Raw genomic sequence first — 12257 nt, 5'->3', positions numbered from 1 at the left:
CTGGAGTCATTCCAGGCAGGTGCTCCAGCAGCACAGTGGGCTCCAGGTCTTCTGCCTAGGTTGAAAGAACCCCACATGGTGAAATAAGATATTGATTGGAAAGATTGCCAGAATTCCAGTATTTCATTTCCTGCAGAATAGTGTATTGTGAATCCAAATTCCAAGTCAACAGGTTTGGCCTTTGTGATAACACCATAATGTTATGATATTCTTGCAGTTTATTTTCTTTGTGTTTCGCAGAAAACATTTTTGCAGAAATTGCAAAAAGAGGCTGTATTTAATGAATTACATTTTCTAAAATTTAGGAGAAGCTGATTGTAGGATTAGTTAATTTTTCTGGGCTTTTACTTCTGTTGGTAGCCACAGGGATGGCACACAATTCAGTTATGTCCTGCACATCTAGGAATTTCTCCCACCCTGTTGAGCTATGTCTCGGTGTCAGAGCTCCCTATCATTCATCTGCATTCAGGTTAAAGGAGTAAAATAAAACCCCAGCCAAATTTTGGCAGTAGTCAAAACTGAAATAATCTGAAAAATGAAGTCCTAGTTTTGCTGACAAAATTATTAATCCCATGTTTGGGTGTCCAAAGAAATGGATGAGAACAGAACAGTATGGTCCTGTTGCCTTTAATAAACCTCAGCCCTAGATAATGATAGAACAGGAAGAGCTCTTGAGTGTTCAGGAAGTAATGTCCTCCCCAAAGAGTCTTTGTAATCTGCTCTATGTCATTGACATCACCATCATCAGTGCTTGAAGAAATAGGTTTCAGATGCACCCACCAGAGGAGACACAGAACATCATTCTGTGGATGTGGAAAGTGCTGGAGTCCCAGAGCAGCACAGGGCTCTTTGCCATAGACATACATATGAATATAATAGCAAGCCACTAGTCAAAGTATTAATTTTACCAAGGAAGTGGTACAGAACAGATATAACATGCAAGAATCAGGCTGATGTGAAATGGATTTTCAGGAAAAAAATGCATCATTCCATTCGCCTGCAGCTGGTCCTCAAGAAACCTTGAGAAGAATTCTCTGCATTAAAAAATAAAGACCTGTAAATTGGCTTCAGGTAAGAGAAGATGAGAAATAGGAGTTAGAAGCATCTGAAAGCTGTATGTAATAGAAAAAATATAAAAAGAGATCACACTAGAACTTTGACCAAGGTCTTTGAAACAGCTCAAGAAATTTGAGAGTGCAGTCCTAGATTACAGTGTTGGGAAAATTTCTGTGCCAGAAAAACCCATTTCCCAAGCTGTGCCACCCAATGAGCCACACCAAGAGCTGGTTATAAAGTTAAGTGGTATATTCCACCCCTGCGTCTTTTAAAGAGCGTATAGGAAGGACATACCAACCTGAAATGGTTAGATGAGGTTTTTTTGACATCAGCTATTATGAGGTTTGCTGAGAAATTGGTGTTATCTGAAGTACTGGCAACATACTTCCATCATCTGCTCTGATCTTTGGAAGATCTTTGTTTGTTTGAGTAATGTTTAAACTTTTAAGGTTTCTCTTTATAAAGTTTATGGTTTTGAAACTTAATTTCTTCATTTTTTCCATTTATTAACTTTTCTAGCAAAGATAAAAAGAAAAGGATGGTGATTATACTCAGCTGTTTTCCACTTCAGGATTTGTTTAGTTATGAATGCAGTTGTTTTTCACTGTACATTGGTTTTCACGAAAACTGCTGTTCTCACTTGTCTGTAAATTGTCCTCTAGGCAAGCTTTGTCCTTGTCCAGACATGAACGTTTTGGGGGGAGACCTGAGGGCAATCTGAAGTAAGAAAGTGCAAACTTAATAAATTATCTGCTTTTGCGATATTAAAAAAAAAAAAAAGGATCTCAGATATGGATAGGGATTAAGGCTTCACTAGGAAGTGATGATGGAGTTGGTTTGGGGCAGGATGAGAGGAAAGCTATGTAGGAATGCATGTAATTAGTGAGTTTGGGTACTGCCTGTGAAGGAGAGAACATATGCTCCAAATATACTTCAGATTGTATTTTTAAGCCAGATGTCTGTGCCCAACCTAGGAAATACATTCTCTAAAAAACACAGAAGAGAAAGGTAAGCAGGGTGAGCACTAGGGGAAAGACTTCCATTTCCACAATGCATTATTCTTTCTCTTGATGAACTGTCCCACAGCTGGGAGAGTGTTACATGAAAGTTTCAGGTCCATTATTTCTGATATTCACCTTGAATTTCAGAAGCAGGATCTAAAGCTCAGATTTTAAAATTTGATCCTCTCCCTACCTGAAAGTTTCTTTTGATTAATGGTGTAGAAGCCTGTAAGCTTTGGCAGTGTTTTTCTTAGGCTCATCTTACCTGTGTTACAGATAAATGTGCTTTAATGCTCTGAGTATATTTCTGAAAGTGTCCAAGGGTAAGCCCAGGTATATTGCCGTTGAAGGAGCTTTAGTTTGGAAACCTTAGTTGGTTCAGAATTGTGCTTGTTTTCTTTATATAGTATCAGATTTCCTGGAGGTGACTGTTGACCAGAGAAAGTCTGCTCTGAGCTAATGTTGCTTGTGGCCTTATTGCTGGAGAAAAGTGGTCATGCCTGCATAACATGCTCACTTTTAAAATAATTCAATATCTGAGCAGTTTTAGGAGTTCTGTAGCTGTGCTTTTATTTATAGAGAGGGAGAGGCCAAAAAGAAGAGCTTTGTAAGAAACAAGTTCAGGCAGACTTTGTTTTTGTTAAGGAGCAACAAAAATTGATTCAGCTGCCTTTAGTCAATAAAAATGCAGGCTGGTAGAGGAATAGTTGTTACAAACATCTAAGGTTTAGGTCCTGTTGCTACCGCCAGAATTACAATTTGTACTTTGAAGATAGTGTCAGTTGTGTGTAGTTTAGAGAAGGCAAAAAAATCCCAGCAATTTGGAATCTCACATTAAATTGGGAGAAAAAGTCAACATCAACTCTGTGTTATATAGCTTACATAATCTGCAATGAATTTATCTTCTTTGTGATTTAGTACTTTTCCATACATTCATAATTCTTTGACCTGGAAAATGTATCTCTCTTTCTCAATGTTTAGTGTGAAACTGACCTTATGCAGAATTACATTACCTGCTAATATACCATGAGAAATCATGTATTTATTTATGTCATCTTACCTTATTTATTATACCTTACTTAGTGACAGAGAAATTTACTGCATCAGTTCAGTTGAGGCTTACAAAACAACCAAGCTCCTTAGCTTTCAGAGCAGAAAGGAAGATGATGATCAAAAGCTTGCTTTCAGAGAAGGAGCTACTCTTCTCATTTATATTTCTTAGCATTTTCTAAGATGTCTTCCACCTATCACTTTTTATTAGAGGGAGTTGCAGAATCAAAGTGGCATCTATTTATCATCCAAACCGAAATTCCAGCCCTCGCCATCAGCCTTCTCTGGCCATGATTTTTCCCGTTTTACGACCAAGTGAGCATTGGAGCCTGTCATGATGCACAGCTGCATTAATCATCTCTGCTTGCTACAGCCAGTGAGAGGGCAGGAAGCATCTATTTACTAAGGTCTTGTCTACATGGGGAAATAGCCTAGACTGCTCATTAGGAGTTAACTCCTTCCATGGATTCTCCGTGAGCTTCTTTCAGTGGTTTAGCTTCAGGCTGCTTTGGAAAATACGGGATTTGGTAGTGGGTGGAGTTAAACCACAGAAAGCCTGTGTTAGTGTGCAGTGTGGGTTCAGAACATGATCCTTTCACCACGTGTCATTTAATCTTCTGTAACTGACCCTCTTCATGCTCTTAGTCTGGCAAATGGAAGGTAAAACATGTTAGTTGAAGCCTCTCTCATCAAGGCTGGTGTGTGTGGCTTGCTTGTGTCCATGTGCCTCTGCATTTGTACAGGGGAGCCCAGAGTGCTGCTGACAGCAACTTAGGTGCAAGCATTATTTTTGATAACTCCTCAAACAAACAAATCTGATGAGAACTCATTATTTTTCATGATAGAGGACAAGAAATATATAGGATGATCTTTTTACACCTTGTATGAGCCATGTATTATTTAGTGACGTTGAAGTTACTTGTGTTGGACCATCTTTTGTATAGAAATTTTCTTTGCCCCAAGATGGGTAGTCTTTGCAGATGAGCAGGTTAAAGTCTATTTAATATTAGTCTAGTACAGCCTCATCCTGAAAGTAAGAGACTTTGTTACTATAAAAGCTGAAGTTTGTCTTAATGAGAAACTTGCATCATTTTGCAAGAACTGTGTTTTTAAAGCAACTTACACTAGTGCAAGCTCCATTGTGGAAACTATTTAGCATAACTTAATTTCATTATTAAGCCTTAACCAAACTAAACTAAATTTGTTTTTTAACTGGAATTATGTTCAGAACTTTGATAAATGCATTAACAGTGTATGCATTTTCAGTGGTCATATAAAATAGGAGTAGAATAGAAAAGAAGATAATATTTCAGTTGCTGGAGTCCTACAGTAATCATTTAGTTCAACTGCCTGACCACTTCAGGAATGACCAAAAGTTAAATCATATTATTAAAGGAAAATGCCAATATCTCTTAAACACTTAGAGGCTTAGGGCATGAACCACCTCTCTAGGAAGCCTGTTCCAGTGTTTGACCACCCTGCAGCTGAAGAAATGTCTCTTAATGTCCACTCTAAACCTCCCTAGAACTGCTTTGAAACAATATTTTCTCAGTAAAACAGAAACTTGTGTATTTCTTGAAGTTCCTATGAAACTGCTAATTTTCTTACTGCTATAAAAACTAACTCTCATTGTAATACCAATTAAAAGTTGGTATTTTAGAAGATTGCTTATTTTAGAAGATTAATGTGGAACCTTATCTTCACACAGATCTGTAGCAAAAAATATATTATGAGCTTCAGCTTACCTAGGCACAATACTGAGAGTAAAACATGATGACCATTACCAGAAAAGTAATTTGAAAGAAGCTAATGTAGCCACATTGCTGGATACAGCTTTGGCTCTTTGCTTTCAGTCCTTTCAACTGCATTACTTTCTCTGGCAGCTGTGCACTTCTCTTTTCCAAACTTGTGTTGCTAGATAAAGTTTTATTCACCAATTTCTGTCAGATGGGAACAAAGCAAGTTTCTTTCAAATAGTAGGATAGCATTTGCTGTTGTCAGTGAAATTCCAGACTGGGATTGGCTGGAGAGGCAACAGAATGCATTTTAGTCCTGTACATATATTTGTTTGATAGCCAACAAGACCAGTTTGACAGCCTTTGTTTGGAGTATATGGCTATTATTCAGTCTTTCTCAGCATATTGTGTTGATGCTTTGTATCAGATTTTGTTATACTTTGTTTGCACTTACACTTTTAGAAATTCTCATTTGGGTTGGCACCTCAGCATTTGTGTCAAGTTTTCTCTTACATGGTGAGTTAATTAAACAAGAAAGTCCAAGTTTGGCACCAAAAGAAAAAGAAAGAGTTCTACCATTTGTATACTGGTGATTCAAAATGTCTGAGCTTAACATTCAAGTGCTGTGTGCCTTAGCCCCAGTGAAGGACACTTACTTAATCATTATGAATGGAATACAATACAAATGAAATAAATGCAGTATCAGAGATTAAAATAGACCTTGCACATATGTGTAGTAAAAGTATTCATGGGGCCTTTAATTCTGTAATGTCCTTGGCTCTGATTTCTGCAGTGGCTCACTGCCATCCTGAAATGGCACAAGGTAAAAGCAAAAGCTTTCATGTATTCTGTGTACAGGAGTTGGGAAAAAATTAAACTGCAGAGAGAATGAAGCAAAACATTACAGTTCTGTATTCATGCAGTCCTGTTTTGTGTCTGTACTGCACTTCAGGGGGCTATGCAAAACCTCACTCAAAAAGTTGCATGACATCAAGGTTACAAACCTTGTGGTTGGGAAATGCAAAAGGTGGAACTCACAGCTCAGCAGGGGTATTGCACTTGCACATGGGAAGTATTTAGGATAATTATGCTAATAAACTTTCCTCTTGTGTAGACCTTAAGCTAACAGTGAAATGAAAAGATTTTCATTAGGAATGACATGCATTCAACATCCAAAAATCTGTATTTTAATAACTTGCAAAATGACAGCATTACAGCCTGAATTAATCTAATAGAAAACAAAAACAAAAACAAAAATCAAAACCCAACAACAAACAAACAAAAACACTGCAGAATTCAGTAACTTTTATTAATTTATAGTCTAATTTTCTGAGTTTAGTTTAATTGACAAAGAATTATTGTCAATTTCAGCCACAAGCCTTCTTTTACATCTTTCAGTTTCACTAACATTATTCAACACATCTGTAAGTTTTTCATTGTGAGGATGTGGCAATCAGACAGCAGTTGAAAGTTTACTCCAAAACCCTGGAAAGTCAGCAGAAAGGCATTTGTTGATTTTAGTGTATTGGGATTAAGTCCAGAATAAATATCTAATATACCAAACCACTTGCTCATTCTTCAACATTTGAAAATTACTTTGTATGCAAAATCTTTATCTCTGAAAACCTTCAGTCTTACAAAAGAGCACCTGCTACCAGGTGCCCAGCAAATCCTTGGTTATATGCCTATAATCTTGCCCCCTCATGAAGACAAATAAAAGGTCAGAAAAATACGGAATTTCTCCTACCAAAAGCTTTGTCCTCACCCTAGCAGCTTCTCCCCACATTTTTAGATCACCAGCTATGGAAGGCAGATATGAAATTAAACCTCTTGTTTTTGCCCCATGCATGACCTGTGCTGCTGCTCTGTCAAGACATTTTCACCTGTACCTTTCCTAGGTAAAAATAGAATAATTGCCACTTTTAATCACAATTGTTGTAGGAGGGGAAGACTAAGAGTTCGCACTCCCACTACACCGGTGATGAAAGATATGATTTGACAGCAGTTTAAATTGTAAACTAAATTTTAAGCCTGCAGAAGTTCCCAATACAATGAAGATCTGTATAAAGTCCAGGGAGCCAAACTCTTCATCAATTTGCAAATCTGGATTTTAATGGTAGACTCCTATTTAGTGCCAGAACAAAGCTAGGTATTTGGAATTTTTTGTACTGCAGATATATACAGTTTTATGCCTACTATAAAAAGTTACACTCTGAGAAACACTGGACCCCATATTATACAGTACTTACAAATATGAATTTGAGACTGTGTTTAAGTTCCCAAACCACCCAAACTCAGCATGAAAGCCACAAAACCCAGAACTGAGCCTAGCTTCTTCCTGCTGTTGAGCCTAAAATGTTTCACTGTGTATTGTGGAAGAAACAATAGCAAGTCCCTGGGCTGTGAGGCCAAAAGGCAGCAACCGGTAGCTGAGCAGTGGCAGGGATCAACTCCTTAAACCTTCTTTCCATTGCAATTAAGTGCACACAGAGTCCCAGCCAAATGGTGGCTGATAGCAGGGATGGAGTTTAACCTGTTTGACTTTGCACTGGAAGGGCTGAGCACCACAGGTAGCCTCACTTACAGTGAGATACAAACCCAAGATTAAACAAGCCACTAGTTGTCAGCTCTTAATTAGCAGCTCCCAGCAGAGCAGCAGCACCCAACTGCAACGCCGTCTGCTTCAGTGCAAAGTCCAAATTATTAGTTAAGTTTTCAGAAGCATCATATTTTGCTTGGATGATGGTGTTTACCAGCTAACACGTGACAAGATTTGACTACCTTTGAGTTTTTGCTGGGTGTAAGGGAGAGTTTCTAGCTAAACTTAGTACTTGATAGTATCTGCTAAATTGGATGCAAGCAGCAGGTCAGGAGGTTCCTTGGGCTAAATTCCTTGACGTGCTGCAAGGTGATTTTTGTTTATTTTGACTTGCAGTTCAGATTTCCATATCCACCACTGTTGCAGCAGACAGCTGTGCAGCGTTTGGGTCAGCCAAGTGTGTGCTCATGACTGGTAGCCTTGTTGTTTGGCAGGGTCTGCCTTGCCTCTGCCGTGCCGCTGCTGCTGCGCTGGGGCTGGCGAAGATAAGGCGGGCTCTGTGTGTGTTATCTTGTGTATTCACAAGATAAAGCACAGGTTGTTGAGCCTGCCTGTGAGAAGTGTGGGTAGCATTTGGCTCTTGAGGAAAGCTGCACACAGTAAAGTGGTGTACTTTTCAAAATGTGGTTAGGACATTAAAGAGGGATTCAAAATACAAAGTACAGTAAAACCATACTCAGTGTGCATGAGGAAAAGTTAGAGAGTTGAAAATTGAGAACATAGATATTTTGCTTTGGGCCCAGTGTGAGTGAGGGTGTGATAGAAGTGTACAAGCTGGTGCATCAGCCACACAAAACTTTACCTGTTAGGATATTCCTTAGACTCTGCAAGTCTCCTGGATGCCTACAAAACCTAAGACAGATCCTGCTGATATAAATTCCTGGATTTTCAGTCATCTTCTTTCTCTCAGAAGCTGTATCTTACCAGAAACTTTCTAACAAAACATGACAGAAGTGGCATGTAGCAAATAATTTTGTATGGACAGGGGTACCATAGCTAAATGAGCATAGTGCTCAGCAAATCATACAAAGGAAATGAATGTTTATTTCAGCATTTAGTTCTTTGTACCAGGATTTTTGAATAAATGCTATAACAAAAGAGGAGGATGAGTAACATTTTCAAGCGTTTATCTGTAAATGTACAATCCAGTATTGTGGTTTTAAAGAGTCTCTGGACTTCAGACTTCTTTAGAAGACTGCATGGGTGAATCAGCCTCTTTCGATACTTAACCTCTGAGCCACAGATTTTTACATATACCCACACACACTGCATGTTTATTCTTGTTCTCTTCTGTGTGTGTGTGTGTGAACCTACACATAATCAGAAGTGATAAATACAGATTTAAGACACTAACATATCTCCTACTAAAATGTAAACTACTATTTGCCTGAATAAGTTGTTCCTGTGGAGACATTGGGAGGACTTTCTGTTGCTTGGAAGTAGCACTTGAAGGCCTTGTATGAACTATTAGCAGTTGGATACAAGTTCCCTTTAAAATACTTTAGTAATGTAGAAAACTCTTTGTATTTTTGCAGGAGTGCAGACAGTAGACTGTTGTGGCTAGTTTTACCATAGAGGAAGAGTGACTGCAATGAACAGCAAGAAATATGCCACAATCTTTTAACCTTTTTCTGTAATGTAAAAAGACTATATTTTTTTTACACCATACAATTAAAAGATTAAAATAACACTAAAGTATTCTGGGCTTTTGGAAAAAAAAAAACCTTTTTTTGTATTTTTGGCAGTATGGTGTGTAAGAACTGCTATTTCAGTACTAGAGTGTCAACTCTTGAGTTTAATGAAAGTGCCCTTAAATAGGAAACCAAAGTTATGAAAGTGAAATGTATATTCTTTTTAGGCAGAACACCTGCTAAAATTATTGTATCTTGAAGAAAAAACAAAAAAGGAAACAGAACAGGTTTGATTGCTGTGTCCCGTGTGTGTCCCTATTGCTGTTAATTCCAGACAAACAGAGGGGAAGAGCCATGGCCGTGCCTGTGTGTGCAGCAGTGGGAGCTGTTTTGGGGGGCCACCCACATGGGCTGTGTTTTGGGGGGTGACTTCTGGCCCTGCAGCATCCAGGGATGGGAGGTGCACACCTGTCCTGAGGGCTGAGTTAGCCATAACACAGCACGATAAGGATGGGGCGAGGGGCTGGTTGGAGAGTTTGTTCTGAAAGCAAATTCCAAAGGGATCAGTGATCCCATGGTCACTCTGCAGCCACAGGGCTTCAGGAACTCGTGGTTACAGAGCTCCTTCACTCTCCCTCTCCCTGCCTCCAGCATGGACTTCTTCCCCTGCCTGGAGAAGCAGGAATTCCCTGTCCCCAAAGGCCAGCCTTCCCTCTGGCTGCAGGGCAGGGCTCTGGGGCCATGCAGAGTGGCAGGTGGCTTCCCCAGGTGGCATCCCCAGGTGGCTTCCCCAGAGCCCTGTGCTGTGCCAGAGCCCTTGGGCACAGGCATCACAGGGTGTGAGAGAAAACCCTGCGTCCCCTGTGCTGGGTGTGACACTCACTCAGCAGCCATATGCTGGGCTGCCAGAAACAGTGGCTATTTTTAAAGGAGTTGGGATTACTAAATAAACTGAGAACTGGTCTGTGTTTCACACTGCTATCAGGGTCAAGAAGGACGAGCGCATGCTCCTCGCATGGGGATGTGATGCTGTGCAAGAGAGCCAGTGTCCAGCTTGCTGTGCTGTCTGACAGCTTTTGTAGCAGAGAGTTTGTAGAGAGCTGGAATAAGAGGAATGATCTTTCCTGTGTTAGGAAAAAAATTTATACTAAAAGAATAGCTCTGTAAAGATTGTCACTTTTTGCATCAAGATCTAAACTTTTTTATGCTTTATTTCTCTTAAAAATTAAATTCTACAAATAATTACACGTTTCTCTTACAAATTATCAGGATTTTTTTAACTTGCAATGGCCTCGTGTTCTGTGAAATGAATGCAGAGGAGCTCACAGGGATGCAGTGTCTTTTCCTGCTGTTCCAAACAGAGACTTTCTTTCTCTGAATCATTGTCAGGCGATGCTATCTACTGCTGTCACTCTTAGTGTGTCTGTCACATTCGCTCTTATCTTTCCTTCAAAACTCTATTCTTGGCCTTTTTTTTCTGGGGGATCCCTCTAGTTGCCCTTGCTCTAAACCCCAGAGGGAGAAGATTTCTAAAGCTGAAATGTGGGATCGATGTGTGACCTCACCATATCTTCTCATGTGCTGCTCTGTTCTGCCCTTCCCTGATATCTCCTGCAGCCAGGAATGCCTCACAGACCTGGACATGTACATACCACTTCACATCACCTTTTCTTTTCCTTATTTTTTTTTTTTCTTTAAGTGGGCTACATAACATAAAGTATAATGCTGTTAAAATAATTTCTTATCCTTAATAATGGAATGTTGCCATTCGTTTCATTGCACCTGTAAAGTTAGTGCATGTTGCTGAGCTTATATCAGATCTAAAACCTGAGAGCCCTCTTTGATAAGTACCTGTAGGTCCCATAGACTTGAAAATTACATTGCTGCAACTGATGGAATACTCAAATCCGTTTCATTTTTCTGAATTTGAGAGCAGGGACACTTTTAGTACTTAAATTCCCATCTTTAACATTGCACAGATGGTGAAATGTTTTTGCATTTTTTATATTATTTTGGGTTACTGAAGTTAATATTCTGCTAGCTACAAATATCCGCATGCATACCACAGGGTTCATTCCGAGGACAGAGCTCTAAAATAAATTATAGACCTTGGTAGCACTCATAAATCAGTCATTTTTTCATTGAGAAAGTGGTGGCAATGGAAGAAAGTTATTTAGTGATCAAAATGCATCGTTAAGCTTTTAAAAAGGGATTCGGTGCCTGTAGTGGAGCTGTAGGCGATTTATGGCTTATCTGTACTCATTGCCTCCAGCTTTTGGAAAATTTGTAAACAAAGCCAGATGCTCATTATGTTCCTGTTCAGGGTTGGTTAGATGGGCAAATGCCATCAGAAGCACTTTGGTTGGGTTTTAGCATGTTACAGAAAATGGAACTGCTCCAAAATATATTTTTTTAATACTTATCATCCATGAAAATATACTTCTAGTTTCTCCTCATAGAATGGATTTCTTAAAAATAGCTGTAAATAATAGGAACATGAAGGTAATACTCCAAGAACTGTGGTTTATGTTAAACTGTGGGTCCAGCTTTTTCTCTGTGTCAGAATTCACGCTTACACTGTATGATGCAGTCAAATACCACTTTCCCTTTTTAAGGGTTTCAGGCAATGCAGGAGGCTGTGGCAGCTTCAGGCTAGGGTAGTTTTGCACTTTTACCAAATATAAGGAACTGGAATATTAACTAAATTTGCTATTGATTGAATATATTTTACTGCTTGTCTTTTTTTTCCTGTTTAGATTACATGATGTGAAAGGGGTTCTTGTAAACTTTTTTTTTTCATATTTTTACGGGTCTTTAAGCATTTGAAAACATGTTATTGTATACAAATTGAACAGCTATGCAACAATGCATTTTTCCTTGTAATAATATTTCATGTAATTTATTTTGTAATTCTTGGTTAACTTTGTGGTTTTTTTTGTTTTTGTTTTTGTTTTTGTTTTTGTTTTTGTTTTTTTATTTATTGGCTGCAGCTGACCAGGTAAACAGGTCATGGCACGCCTCACGAAGAGACGACAGGCAGATACAAAGGCGATCCAGCATCTTTGGGCAGCTATAGAAATAATCCGGAACCAGAAGCAAATTGCTAACATTGACCGTATTACAAAGTAAGTGACCTGCTCCAAAAAAATCTCTTGGTGAGGGGGAAGGTTGATACTGTTAAAGG

At 39.0% G+C, this 12257-nt stretch overlaps 1 protein-coding gene across 13 annotated transcripts in view; it reads left to right on the top strand.

Annotated features, from left to right (window-relative positions):
• The window catches only part of ZMYND11 (zinc finger MYND-type containing 11), a 104457-nt gene that overhangs the window by 31690 nt on the left and 60510 nt on the right, over positions 1-12257 (top strand). For all 13 annotated transcript variants that reach the window (XM_056483527.1, XM_056483529.1, XM_056483516.1 and 10 more), the window contains one exon: positions 12064-12198. In XM_056483527.1, coding sequence (XP_056339502.1) covers positions 12083-12198 — 116 coding nt within the window. In that variant the 5' untranslated portion in view covers positions 12064-12082. The remainder of the gene's footprint in view (positions 1-12063; positions 12199-12257) is intronic.

Source organism: Oenanthe melanoleuca, chromosome 2 (genome assembly GCF_029582105.1).
Source record: "Oenanthe melanoleuca isolate GR-GAL-2019-014 chromosome 2, OMel1.0, whole genome shotgun sequence".
NCBI lineage: Eukaryota > Metazoa > Chordata > Aves > Passeriformes > Muscicapidae > Oenanthe > Oenanthe melanoleuca.
This window is presented reverse-complemented; position numbering and strand designations above follow the sequence as displayed.